This window comes from Carya illinoinensis, chromosome 6 (genome assembly GCF_018687715.1).
Source record: "Carya illinoinensis cultivar Pawnee chromosome 6, C.illinoinensisPawnee_v1, whole genome shotgun sequence".
NCBI classification, from domain to species: domain Eukaryota; kingdom Viridiplantae; phylum Streptophyta; class Magnoliopsida; order Fagales; family Juglandaceae; genus Carya; species Carya illinoinensis.
Genome location: NC_056757.1, coordinates 4,553,763 through 4,574,128, shown reverse-complemented (window position 1 = coordinate 4,574,128; position 20,366 = coordinate 4,553,763). Strand labels below are relative to the sequence as shown.

General features: G+C 31.5%; 3 protein-coding genes across 5 annotated transcripts; 1 reads left to right on the top strand and 2 right to left on the bottom strand.

Annotated features, from left to right (window-relative positions):
- Positions 1 to 204: 204 nt before the first annotated feature.
- On the bottom strand, positions 205 to 3,887 carry LOC122313055. Its single transcript, XM_043127766.1, has 2 exons — positions 3,726 to 3,887; positions 205 to 1,555 (listed from the first exon to the last, which is right to left on the bottom strand). The coding sequence occupies exon 2, from the start codon at positions 1,281 to 1,283 to the stop codon at positions 348 to 350; it is 936 nt and encodes a 311-aa protein (XP_042983700.1). The 5' UTR covers positions 1,284 to 1,555; positions 3,726 to 3,887; the 3' UTR covers positions 205 to 347.
- Positions 3,888 to 4,736: 849 nt separating this feature from the next.
- LOC122314487 (60S ribosomal protein L30-like) lies at positions 4,737 to 9,145 on the bottom strand. Its single transcript, XM_043130111.1, has 5 exons — positions 8,983 to 9,145; positions 8,789 to 8,894; positions 8,565 to 8,666; positions 5,073 to 5,141; positions 4,737 to 4,964 (listed from the first exon to the last, which is right to left on the bottom strand). The coding sequence occupies exons 1-5, from the start codon at positions 9,001 to 9,003 to the stop codon at positions 4,924 to 4,926; spliced, it is 339 nt and encodes a 112-aa protein (XP_042986045.1). The 5' UTR covers positions 9,004 to 9,145; the 3' UTR covers positions 4,737 to 4,923.
- An 8,789-nt stretch (positions 9,146 to 17,934) lies between these two features.
- Positions 17,935 to 19,400, top strand: LOC122312836 (heavy metal-associated isoprenylated plant protein 24-like). 3 transcript variants are annotated; one of them, XM_043127483.1, is made up of 3 exons: positions 17,935 to 18,047; positions 18,499 to 18,682; positions 18,813 to 19,400. In XM_043127483.1, the coding sequence occupies exons 2-3, from the start codon at positions 18,523 to 18,525 to the stop codon at positions 19,106 to 19,108; spliced, it is 456 nt and encodes a 151-aa protein (XP_042983417.1). In that variant the 5' UTR covers positions 17,935 to 18,047; positions 18,499 to 18,522; the 3' UTR covers positions 19,109 to 19,400. The 3 variants fall into 3 exon arrangements, with proteins under 3 accessions (XP_042983417.1, XP_042983416.1, XP_042983415.1); XM_043127482.1 differs by lacking the exon at positions 17,935 to 18,047 and adding an exon at positions 18,108 to 18,406; XM_043127481.1 differs by lacking the exon at positions 17,935 to 18,047 and adding an exon at positions 18,111 to 18,281.
- The last annotated feature ends 966 nt before the right edge of the window (positions 19,401 to 20,366 follow it).

Genomic DNA, 20,366 nt, shown 5'->3' with positions numbered 1-20,366 from the left:
ATCAATGAAACTTGGTATATAGAAATAGTCATTAATCTCCTGCTAATCATCCCTAAGAAAGTATATATAAGCCAACTGAGATCCATTAATGCAAGACAATAGCTTGCCTTGAACACACGCACACTCTCTGTCTCTCTCTCTGTGATGTCTCTGATGACTCTGGTCTCTCTCTCTCTCTAAATTAACGACGATTTGACAATGAGATTGAGCAAAAAGTAAAGAGTACCTAAAACTCTACTGCTCCGTACAAAAAGACTCAGATCGACTCACCAACTCCCGCATAATTCATAAAGATTAAAAAAAAAAAAAAAAGAGTAATAGTGCATGCATATATATGCGTATGGACGCTAGCTCTGAACAGTACTGATTGCAGTCACTGGCACACCGAATATACTTGACGACGGTGACGGCGACGACGACCCTGCAGATCCCACAATATTGTTGTAGTTCAAGCACTTTGATACCCCGTTAACACTACTACCCATTCCACTACTCCCATTTGTCGTCGTCGGTTCATTGTTAATCACAGAACTACTACTCCTCCAATCCTCGTGATGATGAAGAACAATCTCCTTCTCATGATTCTCGGCCTCCCCGAGGCTCACGTCGCCACCAATATCACCATTATTGTTAATGTTGTTGTCAATATCAAGAATGGCCCTTTCATCTTCCTCATGATCAGAAATATCGCTCTGTGGCTGATCTTCCTGATCATCATCAGCAGACGGATTAATCCCAGCATCGTCGTCGTCGTCGTCATTGTCCAAGGGTACAAGCTGCAACGTGAGCCGCCCATTAGCCCTATGTGCCCGGAAGTACTCGTGGTGCCTCACCTTCTCCTCGGTGAGAATCAACCGTCCGTCACTGGTGTAGTGTCTCCTCAGCACCCATGGCATGTGAGACTGCAGATTCCCCGTACGAGCCAGCAATGGTATCGGCGGTGGGAACTCTTTCTTCTCCCTCGCCAGCCTCCAATCTCGTTTACCGCGACTGTACTTTCTATAAGCGTCCTGAAGATCATGGTTAGACGCAGTCTTGTTCACCGACTCATCCCCTGTACTGTTCAACGCAATTAACATCTTGACGTTATGTTCGAGATCAAGGCAGCTCTCGGTGCCAATGTAGTCCCCAATTACAGAGGACGCCGCCTCTGTGGGGTCGAACATGTTAAAGGCAGTAGGGCTATATCTGAGTTGGTGTTCTTGAGGGGAGAGTTTCAGGTAGTCGAGACGACCCCCTTCTAGTTCCAGATGGTGGGTGAGGGATGCTTGTGGGGACTGCATATTATATATATATAGATATAGACGGAAGATATATATGGTTTGTTTGTGTATATCTAGAAGTTCATGGGTGGAAACAGTGTTGGCAGTCTGGCTGGCTGGCTGGCTGGCTGTAATTACGGTGTTTCAGCTTTCAAAATCAAAGCCAGAGAGAGAGAGAGGGGGTTGGTCGCATTGAAGGTAGGAAAAGATAGAGCAGAGACAGCTAATCTCGGGGACTCTCAAGATTGGGTTTATGAGCTATCGATAATCTGAATTTATTCTCTGATATTAACCTGTACGTAAAATTCGCAAGAAAAATAATAAAAATTACATGTATATGATTAAAAATAAATAATTGAAATCATGATGAACTCATTAATTCTATGAAATCTAAAGTTATTGTAGCTTAACATGACTATTCTTTATCTTTGATTTTGTCATTAATTTTAGTCACATAAAAGGAAGACGTTTTAAGTAACTCTGAGTTAACCAATTGAATGATAGAGTTTTAGTAAGTTACAATTTACAAGTTTGCTACTTATTGCAGAATCCATTACGTTATGATCTTGTTGATAGGATAAGTTTCCACATAATTAGTAGTATATTTGATGCGATATTAATAAATAAGCTTGTAAATACATTTTTTAAATTAAAATTTAATCTAATATATTGCATCAATCAACATCTTATTACGGCATATGTATCTAAATTTATCACATCAATCAACATCTTATTACGGCATATGTATAGAAACGTACAAAAAGTAATTTAGCTACCGCACAGACAATTTTCAATAATATTTAAATGATCTGTTTATAATAATAAATAATAATAAAATAATTTAAGAATAATTAATAATAATTGCGTTCCTAATCAGGTCGTTAGTGTTAAATTAATTTGCACGTTCAGTTTTTAGTTGTCTTGGAACTGTCACTACAAAAAAATAGATTTTTGTGATCAATTTACTGTAAAGAAAAAATTATTTACAATCAAAATTAGTAACAAAAATATATTTTTCGTTACAATAAATTAATCATAAAAATTTATTTTTTTTGAAAGTCGTACACGTGGGCTGATATATGGCACCATGTGTAGGTAACATTCAATACAATGAATCCTAAACAGTTGTAAATTGTAGCACATTATATGGTACTTAGGAATGCTTACATAATTAACAATAATGTTAGATATAATTTTAATATAAACAGACATTGATTTTGAAAAAAAGTGAAGGTTACTGTTCAAAGAGATCAACATGCACTAGTCAAACACCTTAGGATTATCTGATTAATGACTATAATTCTAATTGCACACTTTTTGGACACTCTACTAATATGATTAATCGAAGTAATTATTTTATTAAAAAAATGTGATGCAACTATTCATATTATTAAAATATATACAAAAAGTTCATAAAAGTGACTTTATATAAAATTTTTGATAAGATATATAAACTAATAATGATCGCTTCATGGAAGTAAAGGAAGTGGAGTACTTTAGACTAATTGCTGTATATCAAGAACGTCCTGCATGGCCTGTTAATTTCCCTGATCTTCCTTTAATTTTATTCCCACAAAAAATTTAAAAAGTACTGACTAATAACTTAAATATAGGTTTTATTTCTTAAATCAAATTCACCATACAACAAATAAAACGCAACATTTTCTTCAATTTCCTTCTTCAAATTTTTTTTTTAAATTTTATTATATATGTTACTATATGTATATACTTACGATATTTTTGGATAACATGCATTTAGAAGGAAAAAATATTAAGAGTTATATTAACAAATTACACAGAAAAATAGGAAAAAGGAGGCGTGTGCACGTCTAAAACGCTTGGCAGTAAAGAGTGCAGATCTGGCATGCAAACCTGGAAGCCAGAAACACACATAACAGACAACATGATCATCTTTTCTTTTTTCAACAAAGTCATTATATATATATATATATATATATATATGGAAACTTGAAAAAGTCATCCCTTCTCAATCTGATCTAGCGATATATACTGATCACGATGATCAACTGAATCCAGAAACGCAGAACACGCAAAACAGAAAAATTAAGATCAATGAATTCCATTAACAAGTTTGATTATAATTTACGAGCTGATGATGATTTTGTAAAAGAGAAAGGAACCCAGAACGAAAAGACAGTCAGACACCACCAAAAACAACGAAAGCAATAATTAGATTAAAGAAAGAAAAAAAAAAACAAAACAAAACAAAACCTTTAGTTTCAATTAAGATGCATGAAAAAAAAAAGAATGTAGATCGAACACTATACGAAAGTAACGATCTGAAACGATCACTCATACATACGTATGTATGTATGTGTGTATATATGTATATATATGTCGGTTTTCAGTATCATCATAAAGTGGGAATTGGGTAACGTATGTACGTATGTTTATCAGTCAAAAAGAAGAGATATACAGGGGAGAATTAATTGATAAACTTACAAGAATGGGATCATCATCATCATCTTCTTCTTCTTCCAGGTGCTTCTTAGTTCTTTCTCTGTCTCTGGTCATCTGGTGCAATATTGGTTACTATAAGAGAGGGTGAGAGGAGGATATATACGAAGAGGACAACTCGCAAAATGAGAGAGAGAGAGAGAGAGAGATTCTCCTCTCTTTACTTTTATGACAGGTAGATAGATTGTCGTAGGAGTGTAAAATGTCGTCGTTTCCGAGCTTCTTCGCTGTCTCTTTTTTGTATCACGCAATATTACTTATATCTGAGGTAGTTTTGAGGATTAAGGTGAATATTTAAACGACTGGGAAACGACACAAATTATTATGTTTTATCCATTTCTAAAATTACTCCTTTAAATCTGGAGTATTTGAACCATATACAGCGTACTTTTTTTTTTTTTGAATAAGTATACAGCGTACTATACCTTAATAACATGCAACAATCTTATCATTCCAGCAGACATTACTGATAAGATGACAATATTACAGATACAGATGAGATAAATTCGAAATATTAAGATGTCTCATTTGTATCTTAATTCGAAATTTCTAATTTAAGAATCAAAGTAACGACCTTAGCATTATTACTATAGGGTCATAAGGAAGATATTAGAACATCTTAATCCCTCTCGGGAATTTCCATTCAACAGCACAAATAATTATGACGACCATAAAACATGTGATGCCGTTTTTGTTACATGTGTTGCAAGAAAAAGATTCACACTCAACTCGACAACTTTGGAGAATTTGGTTTTAGCATAAGTAGATGGAACATTGAAGACTTATCCAAAGAAACAAATCAGTCTTCCTCGTTGGAATTTAGAATTAAGCATTACATCAAGAGACCTCGAGTACTCGAGGAACATTCTTTCAGCATCGTGTTGTAGCAACATTGAACTAGTTTAGAAATAAAATCTGGTTTTTTTTTTCTCTTTTTAATAAAATGTGAGGTTGTAGATTCTAATTCCCGTAGTCCTCTTGAAAGGAAAAGAATTCTGAGGGAGAAATATAATTAATTAAACGTGAATAGAATCTCGAATGTAAATCTCAACAAAAATGTCAGGGTCTCCGCAGGCTCGTTAACACAACAGCTTTGAATAATAGAAGTTGCAATGGTGTATTTTAATAACAGCAAACGTTGGGAACTCTACCAAAAAGGTAAATGGGTTGAAAACATCTCTGATCAGTGATCTCCAGGTAGCGACTTGATGATATCTGAATCACCTGAGGAGCATAGCAAAAGGATAGAAGAGTTGTAAGGAAGTTGCCCGAATCAGTCACGAAGACTATTATTATACATCCAACCAATTGATAAACACAAATCTGAGATACCTGGATCAACAATGCTAAGGCACGACACACGAAAATATTTTCCACAAGCAGTTCCCAGATCAACATTGTCTGAAAGCACACACAAGCCACAATGGAAAAAAGGCAATTTAAGTACCATGAATCATATATGCTAATTATGTTATCAAATTGTGCAATGAATTGAAATATTGGTAGAGTACTTTCTGCCATGTAAGTGAAAATCAATCTGTGTTTGGTTAGTGAGGTGATCTAGATCACCTCAGACTATCTCACTATTATTCACTACTTTTTTACTACTATTCAAACTGTCAGCAATTTTTCTTTTTATTTTATAAGAACTCTTTATTGATAAGCACAAAGGCACAACTAAGGAACAAAGGAAAATTCTTGTTAAAAATACTTGAGAGATGAAGCAATTCTTCTCCTGTACTAGCCAAGAACTAAAAGCGATCTCAAAGACTCTTGAAAGTAGACCGATTACCCCTTGTGATCTTTTTTAAAGCAGGATACAAGCATAAATTCTTAAGCAACAGCAGACAGTTTGACAAAAATTGGCCGTCACAATTTTGGGATTCAAGTATAGAACTATATCAATAAATAAAAAATAAAAAAATAAAAAAATGATCCAAGACTAGAGAAGAAATTAAAAATTATCAGAGTTAAAAGTATAGTACCAGTGTGATATCCCATATAATAAAGATAACGGTATATAGTGTATGGGATCTCATATTACTTGAGAAGTAGAAGTTCTTGCTCTTTATAAGATTCCAACGAGGTTTTAATTGTATCATTGATTAGTCTTTTTGGAGTATAGGTCATGTGGTTTAGGTTTTCCATTGAAGTGTTACAAATGGTATAATAGCCTATCCTAACTAGAAATGTGGAATTTGAGCCGTGCCCCCTAAGACGGATTGGCCCGACAAGGACGTTAAGAATTTAGGGAGGGTAAATTGTGACACCTCATGACATTGTGATACCCCATATGATAAGAATAACTGTAGGTGGTGTATGGGATCTCATATTGCTTGGGAATAAGAAATTCTTGCTCTTTATAAGGTTCCAACTGAGCTTCAATTGTATCATTGACTAGTCTTTTTAGAGTATAAGCCATGTGGTTTGGGCCTTCTATTGGAACATTACAAATAGTATCAGAGTCTATCCTAACCAGAAATGTGGGACTTGAGCTGTGCCACTTACAAAGGATTGACCCGACGAGGACATCAAGAATTTAAGGGGAGAAGATTGTGATACCCTATATGATAAAGATAACAGTAGGTGGTGCATGTGATCTCATATTGCTTGAGAATGAGAAATTATTGCTCTTTATAAGGTTCCAACGGAGTTTTAATTGTATCATTGACTAGTATGTTTAAAGTATAAGCCATGTGATTTGGGACTTCTATTGGAGTGTTACAACCAAAGACTTACCAAAAAAAAAAAAAAATAAGGCCTCATTTGTTTTTGCAGATAAGATGAGATAAAATGAAATGAGTTGAAATAAAAAATTGAAAGTTAAATAAAATATTGTTAGAATATATTTTTTTAATATTATTTTTATTTTGGGATTGAAAAAGTTGAATTGTTTATTTTATTTTGGGTGAGCGTTTGAAAAAATTGTAATAATTAGATGAGATGAGAAAATAAGATGAGAATGGTTGTTAAAACAAATGAGGCCCAAGTATGAGAGACTCAAAACAGACCTAACATGCATTGAAAACAAAAGAGAGACAATTCAAAATAAAGAAACATTTTCTTATATTTGAAAGGAAGAGACTAACAGAGTAAAGTAGCATATTTGAGATGAAAGATCAATGGGGGGCAGTAAAGTCAAATCTGAAAAGGTTTGCATTGAAATTTTTTTTTTGATAAGTCTTTGCATTGAAATTACAAAACAAACATGTATGCAAATAACATAATAAAGAGCCCTGAAGCATTTTTTTTATGAGTAATATCCCTGAAGCAAAATTACCACATAGTCACTAGAATTCAATCAAAGTTCATCACATTTAAGGCAGGAACACGAATTCCATCCAAAATGACCAGAACATACTAGAATGACTGCAACGGACTGAAATTTAAAGCAAAATAGAATATGGAGGTAATTTTTTTTTTTTTTTTTTTTAAATGTTGGGGAACCTCTCCAAGGCAAAGCCCTTCGGACCCACCATTGCAGAGTAAACCCCGGTCCCATACACTGCACCCTTAGAAGTTTCCCTACACAGAACTAGTTAAATTGTTAACTTTTCACCAGAAGTTGTGTGGTTCCAAAGAATTGTTTGCACCCAAGAAGTGTTGAACCTTGGACCTTGAAGGGAGTGATACCCCAAGACCAAGCCTTCACCACTTGGGCCAACCCCTTGAGATTAGAATATGGAGGAAAAGTGTACCCATTACTATGCCAATACTGCAAGTTCCGACCGGAATGGAACATAATCTAAAACATTATTTCGAAAACCAATATTAACCAATTGTGAGGACTTTCGCAATGATCACATGAACACCACCCACAAGGCTAATAGGTTGAAAGTCCTTGATGTCAACCACCACCACCCCTGGCTTCTTAAGAATAAGGGCAACAAATGTAGCAATAAGGCTTCTTACAAATTTGCCTTCCTATGAAACTCGTGGAAAATACTCTTGCTAGCTTCTTTCACCCCATCCCAATATACTCGAAAAAAATAAATCCAATGAGTAACCATCAAGATCTAGTGCCTTATCACTAGTTAAAGCTTTCACCACCTTCAAAACCCTGGTTTCCTCAAGGGATCTTTCCAACCAAAGGGCCTCCACGTCCACAAGTGAGACAAAAGAAAGTTGCTCCAACTTATGCCTCTAACTGATTTGTTCAACGAACTAATAACAGAAGGATCGGTAAATACTACACCACCAACAATTAAGGAGTCGATGAGAATATTTCATTTTATTCAAAGTAATCTCTCGATGAAAGAAATCTACAGTTTGCACCTCTAGTAGCCATGAGTCCCTTAATTTTTGCCTCCAACATACTTCCAATAAGGGTTTCCAACTATCAACAAGCATTGCACCATAAGTGTAGTCCTTTTTTAATGCTATAACCAATTTAGAACTGGTTTTTCTATATAGCATGATTCTTTTTAAACTGAGTGCAAACACATTTCAATAAAAGGAGACGAACAATCATTATAGAATTGTTTAAAACCCAGCATGAATCACTTCTAAAGCAACACACAGAGATTAGTCAACTTACTCTAGTTATACTAGTTAGCAGTTCGATAGGAGTGGCAAAGTTATGTCCATTCTGGTGCAATTGCAAAACCATGTAAGCTAAAACACTCTAAACCTCAGACAAGACCCATTCCAGGTGGACTCTAGGGAAGGCCAAAAAGGGCATCATCACAAGCACACAGTCATCTACTTCCAATAACAATGACCACGATTTTGCAACCATTCTAACAGAAACTTAACAAAATCCAACACCCAAAAGACACAGAACGCACAAAGGGAAAAAGTTGAACGAAATGGTCTAACACTTACTTCCATTGTAATGGTGGACGCCAACCTTAGCAAGCATCGCGTAGTATTCAATCTCGGACTTGCGCAGCGGGGGGCAATTGTTGGAGAGGATGATCAACTTCCCTGTATTTCCACACCCAACAAATTATAAAATATATATATATATATATAATATATATTTAATGAAAAAAAAGGAAGGCAATCGACCCCATTATACACATCGAGAAACTTTATAAAGAAAGAACCTTTGGAGCTGCGGAGAGAGCGAAGGACGGTTTTGTGACCGAGAGTGTATTTTCCGCTCTTCATAACGAGGGCGAGCCTGTTGTTTATGCTCTCATGGGTCTTCTTCTGCATTATTGTACAAAATCTTTAGCTAAAATCCTAAAGCCAAATCAAGACAAAAACATCATCGTTTCCAGTATAAGTATGGAGTTACCGTCTTCTTCGCCGTCACCATTTTCTGCTGTAGGTGCTCAAACACAAAGGAACCAAAGTGCGGTCGGCGTCTGCGACGAAGAGCGGGGGCGAATGTTGTGGACAGAGCAGGTGAAGTAGGGCTACAAGTCTAGGGTTTTTAATAGAATATGGATCAGCCCATGATGCTATTACCGTATGTATGGACTTCATGTTCCATTTTAGACGGGCCGAGACATAAGCCCAATCACGCTATTGGTCTGTTTTCTAATAGTTAACTAGGTCTGTGTTTTTATTTATTTTTTATTACATCAAGAAATATACATGATTATATATCCTCATCTTATTTTTATCTGATTGATAGGATATATTTATTATTATTATTTAATAAATAATCATTCAATAATAATAAATATATCACATTTTATATAATAAGATAAAAATGAGATGATAGTATGATATATTACTATATAGAATTTATTAATGCGAGTATTAAGATAGCATAGACCCTGTTTGGATATTTGATACTATGTACCTTCTATACAAATTTGACCTTCCAATTCAAACAAAAAATCAATATAAAAAAGAATAAGAAAAATTCAAACGAAAAATCTGGAAGAATATCTAGCCCTTGAATTTTATTTAAGACCTTCTAGCAGTTTGTAAGAATATTTTGTATTTAGATATCAATTACATTTCCTTTATTACACAGGGATTGTTACACTATAAATAGGCCGTCACTCCTCATTGTCAAAACAAATTGAATTATTTAAAACATAGCTCAATCTACGTCCCCATGCTTAAATTATTATGAAAAGGTGAAAAGGTTGTTGAAATATTTCAGTAACACTTAGTTATATATATACATATACATCCTATATATATAGCTAGCATGCAAATCTAGTGATCGAGATTCAAGTTCGACAACCTATTTTTCTTAAAGATCGAGGTGGATCGGTTCGTGCTTTCTATTAGAATTATGGGAGTAAATAGCTAGGGGCCGGGGCAGGGTTTTGGGTCAAAATAAATATGGAATTTGAAATGTTTTATTATAAAGTTCAAAAGGATAAGAGATTCTAAAGTGCATGGGAAGGCAGGTAGACGTAGTTCCAAGCTAAGATGTATTGAACATCTTAATTATAGGGTGCCATTTTTCAAGGAATATTAGTAGGTGCCTTTCCACCTCCATGAGTACTGCTGCCTCGTACGAACCTTTGAATATTAATTATAAAAAAATAAAAAATAAAAATTATTCATCGTCTATTTTCTCATCATCTTATCATCTTCTTATGATATAGTATTGTATAATATTGAGAATTTGGACATCTCAAATTTACCCCCTAGGATATACCATTTGCAAGAATATAAAGAAAAAAAATAGAAATAATAATAATACAAGATTTTATGTAGAAAACTTTTAAAATAAGTGAAAAACCATTAGACCCAAAGAATAAAATCTATTATGTGAAAAATTGTTATAATCAAACAATTTTTCTCCTTATCCCAAACGCACCCACAAAACTTTCCCCACTAGTAAAATTTTAACTTCACAACTTTTTCAATTTTACAAAAATGGATAACAGGTGAATTTAACTAAAGTCAAAAGTTACTAACTAAGCATATGATTGGTATGCTTTTAACAAGGATGCTAAACCTCATTTTATAGGCATTGGGCTTTAATCCTTCTTCATTTTCTATCCATGTGGGATTAACTAAAGGAGTAAAAAATTCAACAGATGATAAGTTTATAAATAAAATATAATAAATATTGTCTAATCATCTAATGTTATATCATGAGATGATAAAAATTTAGATGATGATTAGCATTACTCTTAATCTTATTATTATGTTTTAGAAACTAACCAAAAGTCCACTATTTTGAAATTCATGTCACTAAAGGCTAAAGATTTTGTGTTATCTATCAAAACATAAAATGATATGATTTCATAAAAATAAATTTATAAATTAATATGAATTGATATAATATGTTAGACTTATTTTAAAATAAAAATAATTTTATAATTTAATATAAAATATCTAATTATATTAATTTATAAATTTATTTTTATCTCGATAAAGCATTTCTCGAACATAAAATTATATATTTCTTTTCTCTTTCTTAATTCTTATTTCTTTCTCGACAGAAGAAAAAAAAAAGGGTACATGAATGCATGCAGAACCGTAGTACCTTATAGTAAGTTTTCTCCTTTTTATTTTATTACACTAATTATTGGCTTGACGATGAAGGTTAATTCCTTGCAGACTAATTACAGGATAAGCTCGATCATCATGTGTACGTAGTGGTCAAAATCATTGCAGACTAATTATTGTTTTTTATTGAAACGGTCTCTTAAATATTTTGTCACAATCACTTCAACATTATGAACCTAATTCCAATAATTAATCATATTATAGTTAACAAGTTAGGTGGTGATATGTATATGCACCATTGGTTTTCATATTGTGACAATAATTTTGCCTTGTCTTTCTCTAAAGTTAGGATCACTATAGAAAATGGAGTACTCTAAATTAAGCTGATTCATTACTTTTTAAACTTATCATAAAAAGTGAAATTCATCTCAATTTATTTTGTATATATATATTCAAATTTTATTTGATAAATAAAGTAGTCTTAAATTATTTCACTATTATTTACAAACAGTTTATTATTATTCACATATCATCTGAAATCAGCTCTGCGTCTAAATATAACCTTGAAGTGAAAAAGTAATGAATGTGATCTATAAAACACTACTATTAACAGATCAATCAAAATCATCTAAGATTACCTTAGCATCCAAACACAGCCTAGATGATGATTTTTAGAATTATTTGTTCGAAATTTAGGTCGATTTCAAAACATTAATATATATCACACATAGGCCCTACATTAAATAATGAGTCTATAGCATATGTCGCTAACGCAAATGTTGAGGAATCTAGCTATATGCGCTTTTATCTGTTCAAAATTAATCATCCTGCATATAATATGGAATCGGAAATCGGAAATCATCCATTCAATCAGATTGAAAACTCTGAAAAACACAATCCACCGATGGATCACATGCATGCATGCAGCTTGTTGCATCATATATAAAACAGATTTGATATAGATATAAAGTAAAGATGCAATGTACACTCCTCCGTATGCATTGCTCCCTAGTCTTTTTCATGTATTGGGAGTAGCTTCCTGTGTTCCCTACTGTCTTTGTTCTTTGGTGAACAATAATTTGAGTGCCCAACACTTTCATATATAAAATGTTGCCTTTTTTTAGCAGTGGCCCGAGCGGGGGGGCCTCCTTCCCTCAACATATTGCCACCCCTCTACATGCCTATTAAAAGCATATATGCTAATGAGGAAAACAGCATTCGAGCTGACATGACTTCTTGTTGAGTCAGAGCCATTGATCAATTACTAGTTAATTGCCCTAATTATCTGCTTAATTAATTAATATGATCATCAAACATGTCTATCATGATTTCAGTTTTTGATCCTAATATGTATCAAATGAAAGATTTTGATTCTTAATTAGTCTGACGATCATTAAACAGCTTGTTTTGATTTTTTTTTCATTCCGCATTAGTTGGCCAATGACATAAATAAAGATATTATGTCTCCTGATGACCATGAGGTTGGATCCATCTTGCATGCATGGGGTCCCTGAGAAAGTTGAGAAACTTGATATGGCGATGTCAGTGGTAGATTGGTAAGTAGTGATGATGGCGATAGATCGATACATGACACATGTCTACCTTAAAGGCACCGCCCGCATGCATATTGCCAAAAGATAGTACTGTTGACGGTGCCTTCAACGTTTCATATATTATAGGGAATTAATTGCTTGGTACTTGGAGTCCACAATGGTGGCCATCGATGTTGGCCACCCATTATTTTTTTTAATTTAATAATTAAGTAAATATTTTTTAATAAATTTATAATTCGATTTATTTTTTAAAATTTGTAATGAATCTAAAAAAAAAAAATCTAAAAAATCCAATAAAAAAGTGATAGTAGCACCGTCTTCTTTTTTCTAAACCCCACTAAATTTAACAATATCCTCCACTTTCTCGATTGATGAATCAATTAATTGTACAGAAATTAGGTTAATTGCAAAAAACGTATTTGAGTTTTTACTTTTTTGCTATTTGAGAACTCAATTTTTCACTTTAGCAAATTTAATAAATGAATTTTAAGAAATTTGCAATTAGATACATCCGTCAATCTCCGGTTAGAAACTTAACGGAAGGTACGTATCAACATTTGATTGCCTGGTGTAGATATTGACGCTACATTTTAGCCAATCAAAGACCAACACATGACCTCCTCATTAGTTTTCCCAAAGGAAAATTGACGGAAGTGCTTAATTGCAAGCATTTTGAAATTCACATATCAGTTTTGAGAAAGTTAAGAATTAAGGTCTTGAGTTGTAAAAATAGTGTGAAAACTCAAGTACTGATTTTGTAATTAACCCTTAAAAGATTCTTGTGATTTTAACATTACAGATACCTTTATCAAGCATGATCAATGTGTTGTATTAGGTATGTATAAAAAGAATCATTTGTAATAGATTATATACGATGAGAATGACAATTTATAATTAAAATAAATTTATTTTGACAAAAAATAATTATTTTTATAAGAAATAACTGACCATAATTAAACAGTTTTCTTATAGTGCTATATAATCAATGAATACCTTTTCTTTCATTTCACTTAAATGTTGATGTTATCAACTATTATATCATATTTTTTATTTTTTGAAATTATAAATTTGAAGAATATTGATAGATATTGTATGTGCATGTCACCTTAATACAACGGGAAGTGAATGAATTAATTATGATAATGTAATATATGTATAATAGAAATGCTTTGTGCCTCGAATATCTTTTTTTATTTATTTATTTAGTGATTAAAGAAGTGTTTATTAGTGATGTTGTGAATTTTTTATTCTTTAAAAAATATTTAATAATATAAAAAAATGAATGAAAAAAATTAAAAGAAAATTCCTAAAAAAAATTTTCCTTTTAACAAGAATTTTATTATGTATAAGTAAAGTTGTGTATTTATCTGTATATTAATATTAATTTTTTTATATTTAAAATTTAAATTAATATTAATTTTAAAAAAATTTATTTTTTAACTAATTATAATAAATTAATATATTTATTAATACATAATGATGATTGCAATTAAATTTTTTCTATTAACAATTGGGTACACCAGCACCAAGTAATGCCTTAAACACCACGGCATTAATGACTCGTACTATACAGCTTTACATACAAATCAGGTAGTTTAAATGTAGTAATCACATTGACGATACCTCCTGTTCCTGAAGATACAATAGTATTTTTTTTTTTTTTTTAATGGCACATCAAGTCAGTGTTCACCGTCACGCGGTCTTCCATCTTCCACATATTACTCGAAGTATTCTATAATCTATTCCCATCTCATCCATTCTTCTTCTTTTTAATAATTTTTTGTTCGAAGTTAATGAGATAAAAACTCCCTACACAAGCAAGAGCCACGTGACCGACCAAACCAACTGGCTCATTATTATTATTAGTTTTTTAGAATGTTAAATATAGTTATGAATTATATAAATATTATATAATTATTTTAAAAATAATAAAGTTTATTATTAATAAATTAATTTTTTTATATAAATTTTATATTTATTTATTTTTTAAAAAGAAGTGCATTGAATTTACGTATTTTATGATTATAAATATTAATTTTTTTTATTCTTTTTAATTATTTAATTTTTAGCTTAAAATAAGAAGATAGGATGGACAAAATTGTGTAATGGAAGGGAGGATCTGCACGATTTTGGGTTAATTTGTTAATTTCGTACAGAATCTGTGGAATGCAAAATGAGAGAGAGAAGATCACAGGTTATAAGGAAGAAGACAATGATATAATCTAGACTTATAGCATTGAAGCAAGGTCTAATTTGGCTCTATCATTACCTATAATGTTTGTCATAGGTTTATTGATAGTATAAATGTTTTGAAAAAATCTAGTTGTAAGTGATTATGCGCACCAATATATGCAATACATATCCAATTTGATTGATCAGAAAGTAGATTTTATTGAAAATAGTGTCAATTTGAATTTTGAATATGAATACATCAGTATTAATACGTAGATCATAATGCGAATTCACTTGTATATAACAAAACTTAAATATATATATATACATATATATATATATATATATATATATTAGTTATGGTTTAAGAGGGCTCAATAACACATAACAATAATAAGAGTTGAGTCATCATATTATGGCTCCAATCGGGCTCCTGGGCCACGACCCTCTAAAGGCATGACCCATCCCCCAAGCACCAAGCCTCTCCAGATAATTATAAGATAACCATTTAAGAATTTGTTAGATGAGGGCGATTATTATTTGAATATCAGATGAGACCCTTATTTCCAATTTTGAATTTTGAATAGCGGATAAACTTGCCCTCACATGGTAGCATAGCAGCTAATTACCAATGAGCACTACATATATGGAAAATCTAGATATGTAAAGATCATTTGATTCATTGGTATTCAAAAAAGCTCTTTTACCATGATCAATGACTTAGGCATTAGAAGAGTTTCCATGAACCCACTAGTCGTTTTACTTTTTAGTTGTAGGTGATCATGCATCGGTGGTGTGAAACACGTCCATAACAATGGTATTAAATGTTTAAAAATAGTAAATAATTGACAAAAAAATGTCTATATATGTCTCTAAACCTAAACTCTAGAATTCAAAAAAAGACTTTTAGAATATTAATTTATTTTTTGCATCAAACGGGAAGAGCTATGATCAACTAGGAGACTTCAAATTTATTTTCCAAAAGTTGATTTTTTAGTAATGATATATACAGTTACTTTTACGTATTCTATGTATATTCCACTAATATGATTAATTGGATCAATTTTTTTTTAATATATAACTAATCACATCAAACTTCAATAGAATAGATAAAAGAGTACGTAAAAGTTGTAATTACACATAAAATTTTTGTATGGGTGTAACCCTGCATTTGGCAATCAAATTGTTGTTTTTGAGATCGCCTACGAAATCAAACAGTGTGATAAAATTATTTTGATATTGTTGATGAAAATTATCGCATCTTTATTTTCATGAATCGTTTTTTAAGTTGCTATATTAATAATAACATACCACTATTAATAGGACGTATTATATTTAAAAAAAGTTTAAAATATCTATATTTTTATGTTAATGAAGAAATTAAATAGCTATTTTTTTAAGGATTTTGTTATATATCATTCTATACCATACACTACATATATTTTATTTTATTTTATTAAATAATTAAATTATTTTATTTATTATTCATATAATATATATTTAATAAAAAATTATATATAAATTGTGATATAAACATAATAAATAAAATTTTTATTTTTTAATGAGGAATGCTACACAATCTCCCAACACTTTACACTCTACTTTTTTTTTAATTTTTTAATATTTTTTTTTGAATTTATTCTTTTTAAATTAATTTAATTCTTTTATTTATTATTTATATATTAAATATTTGATAAAAGATAAAATAATAAAAATTAAAAAAAATGTAGAATATAGATTATTGGGAGGTTATGAAGATTTTTTCAATCTTAATTCGTGGCTTTTGTTTATTATTAGTTTTTGCCCTACTGTCCCACGGCTCAATAATTCCTTATTTTTATTTATTTGGTAAATATAATCATACTCCCAATCATACATACAGTCCAAAAGTGGACAATCCCTGTTGAACAACTTTTTCGACAGCCTGGAGACTTCATTCTAGTTTTTTTCGGCACGTGCCTACGCTTTAGCCATTGATGAATTTCCTAACCACGTGTCACGTGGATCACTAGATACGTGGAGGCCGATAAAACCATCCATATATATAAATATATATCCATGTCGGCCCCACAATTATTCATTTAACCATAAATTTAGTTGTTCTATTTTCTCATTATTTTTTATCATCAGCGATTTCCGCAGCAAGACAATCATTTATTTGTAATGAGTTAATTTTTATTAAAATAAATTTATTTTCATTAAAAATTATTAATTCTTTTTTATAGTGAGCACTAATTAAAAAAATCGTTGTAATCTTGGTTATACAAATACCGTAATCACTTAAAAAAAAAAGAATAAATATAAAATTTATATAAAAATAAATTAATTTTTTAATAATAAATTTAACTATTTTTTAAAGTGACTGCACAACGTTTACGCATTCTACAACTGCATTACTCTTAATAAAATAGAAAAGATGTTTAACATTTTTATTTGAATTTAAAGATTTTAAGGGATAAAAAAATAGACTTTTATTATATACAGTCATTCTAAAAAAATATAAAAGTGACTGCACATAAAATTTTTAAAAATAATAAAAATATATATGAAGTGTAATTTTATAGGTTCAATCCGTACAGCTATTTCTCTTCCACTTAAAATCATCAAATTCGAACAAATACTTGAAAGAACTCTACTTCCAGCAGACTTTAATTGAAGTCATCGTGTTTACTTTCATCTTTCGCATGCATAAAGCATTAAACACTTCATCTAAGCTAGCATAATAAATCTGCACTCGATCGTTAAGGCAAAACTAATTAATTTTACTAAATACCATCAATATTTGAATGTAAAATATGAGATATTTTAAATATTTTACTTATTAATACAAAGTAAAATGGTCAAAACATCTCAAATTTGGCACGAGATGATACTATATATTTGCATTCGGAAAACATTTTATTTCATTTCATTTTCTCATTACATTTTTTTAAAATTTTTATATAAAATATAATAAATAATTTAAAATTTTTAAATATAAAAAAAATAATAATATTATTATTTTATTTAATTTTTATCTAAAATTATCTTTTTTCTGAATCCAAATCAGCGCTAAAATGAAGAGACAGGAACATGCTACTGAACACTTTTTGGGACATTATCATTAAATGCCTATATAAGGACAGGGAGCAGCACGGAGTATTTCTAACAAAGCTTAAGGCTAAAGGAATTACAGAGAAAATTTTTGAATATTTTTCCTCTTAATTAGGAGGTAAGAATGGAATCCTCAAGTGATCAGAACTGTATATATTTGAAAGTTTCTCCTCAATTATTTTATTTTTCAAGCGTATAGATTGTATATATTTTTTTATGGAAAAACCTGTTGGCCGGGACAGTTGCTATAAATCTATATTATTCAAGCCATTAAGACCCATGAGTAGTACTGGAGCAGCCCTGTCCGCTCGTCTCCTTCATTTGGTTCCTGGCCATTCAAACAAAGAATTAGGTTTGGACAAGCAACAAGCAAGCCATGACTGCATGTCAACTGTTTAAACTTTAAACTATTCCTTCTCCTCTATTAATTGCTTTGTTTCTTATATTTTGTCTCCCTGATCACCTAGATTTCTGCAGGCTAGCCTCTTATCTCTTTAACCTTTTGCAGTTCTGACGCTTGTCCAAGACACAGTAAAAACCCTGGCCTGATATAATTAAAGTGCTTGCAGGTTTGATCAAGAAGAAACCAGAAAATGGGAGTTGAAGGCACTTTGGAATACTTGTCCGACCTGCTAAGAAGTGCCAGAAAGGGCACGAAGAAGAAGAAGCAAATCCAAACAGTGGCGCTCAAAGTCAGGATGGACTGTGAAGGGTGTGTGCAGAAGGTCAAGAAAGTTGTCTCTGGTGTAAAAGGTATACGTATATTCAATTTTTCTATTATAATTTATGTATATATTCATCTCATCATGATCTGCATATAAATTTTCATAATTTCTAGCTAAGAGCTTGTTCTTGATAATTTGTCGTGCTCGTTTATTGGCAGGGGTAAAATCTGTGGAAGTGGACATGAAACAGCAGAAGGTGACGGCGACGGGATATATGGAGGCAAAGAAGGTGTTGGAAGCAGCAAAGTCAACGAAGAAAAAGGTGGAGCTATGGCCATATGTTCCATATACACTGGTGGCTCATCCATATGTATCTCAGGCTTACGACAAGAAGGCTCCTCCTAATATGGTCAGGAAGATTCCCAACACTGCCACCATTAACGAGACCACCTTCGATGACAAGTACACCATTATGTTCAGTGATGAGAACCCAAATTCCTGCTCCATCATGTAGCTAGCTAGATATATTATGGCTAAACTACCTCAAAGTTAATCTTCCCAACCAAAACTGCATCATTGTACGGTATATAAAACGTTGTAGGCTTATCTCTGGTTTTTTTTTTCTTTCCCTTTTTTTTCGTAAAAGACATAATGCAAGTATAATATCTTTGATTATCAAATTTTTTTTACTTTTGTGGAGATTATGCTCTTGAATGAGATCGTGAGGCCAGTGGAATATTAATCCCCGTCATGTATGTCATCATAGACGCACATACATTATATATATATATAGCGTCTTCTCACAACTGATAATGACCTCTACATGATTGTGTTGATAATTTTCTTACACGTTTGGCAGGAGTAGTAATACTAATCCTCGTCATGTATGTCATCATGCATAGACGCACATACATGATATATATATATATATATATATTTATATATATAGCGTCTTCTCACAACTGATAATGACCTCTACGTGATGGTGTTGATAATTTTCTTACACGTTTGGCAGGAGTAGTACTGCTCTTAATTTCCAGGTTAGATATATATAGGTACAGTATGTCAGCGGGGAAGCTGCAAATTTCTAAGAAAATCTTCGCACAACACCTAGTTTAAATATGTTAAGAGATGGATTCAAAGAGTGTTTCATCTGATTATCTCATCTTATCATTATAATTATTTCAAATTTTCACATAAAATATAATAAATGATTCAACTTTTTTAAATTTCAAAATAATAATAATATTAAATAATAATATTATAATAATATTTTATTCAACTTTCATCTAAAATCATCTCATTTCTGAATCCAAACGAGCTTTACTTCTCCAAAAAGTAATTTCAGCTTATGAAAAAATCTAAATTTTATTGAACTCAAAAATATATTTGATTATTTATATTATATTTTAACAAAATAAAAGCATTGATAACGATAGATTATGTTAGAAGCATATATGATGATCAATTGTGCCTGACAACTAGACTAACGTACATGTTAAAAAAATGAGAAAAACCTAACCCTTTTGACAATAGTACTAGAATAAGGAGACGTGCTAGTTTAAGTTGTGATATTTTTAGGACCACCTTCCAGATGACTCACATGATTATTAAATAATGAAGTGATTAAATTCAATTAAATAATTAGATTTACAGTAAAAAGCAAATCCTAATTGCTAAGAACATGTGACTCAGATAGCATAAAACTCAATCTTGAGAGATGTTTGGTTCGATCCCCTTCCCCAATTCACCCCTCCCCCACCCCTGAAAAA

Coding starts and splice junctions, on each gene's coding strand:
- LOC122313055 (XM_043127766.1), bottom strand. CDS start 1,283: ATGCAGTCCCCACAAGCATCCCTCACCCACCATCTGGAACTAGAAGGG.
- LOC122314487 (XM_043130111.1), bottom strand. CDS start 9,003: ATGGTGACGGCGAAGAAGACG. Junction 8,895..8,982: donor TGGTGACGGCGAAGAAGACG/GTAACTCCATAC, acceptor ACAATAATGCAG/AAGAAGACCCATGAGAGCAT. Junction 8,667..8,788: donor CTCTCTCCGCAGCTCCAAAG/GTTCTTTCTTTA, acceptor GTGGAAATACAG/GGAAGTTGATCATCCTCTCC.
- LOC122312836 (XM_043127483.1), top strand. CDS start 18,523: ATGGGAGTTGAAGGCACTTTGGAATACTTGTCCGACCTGCTAAGAAGT. Junction 18,683..18,812: donor AGTTGTCTCTGGTGTAAAAG/GTATACGTATAT, acceptor GTTTATTGGCAG/GGGTAAAATCTGTGGAAGTG.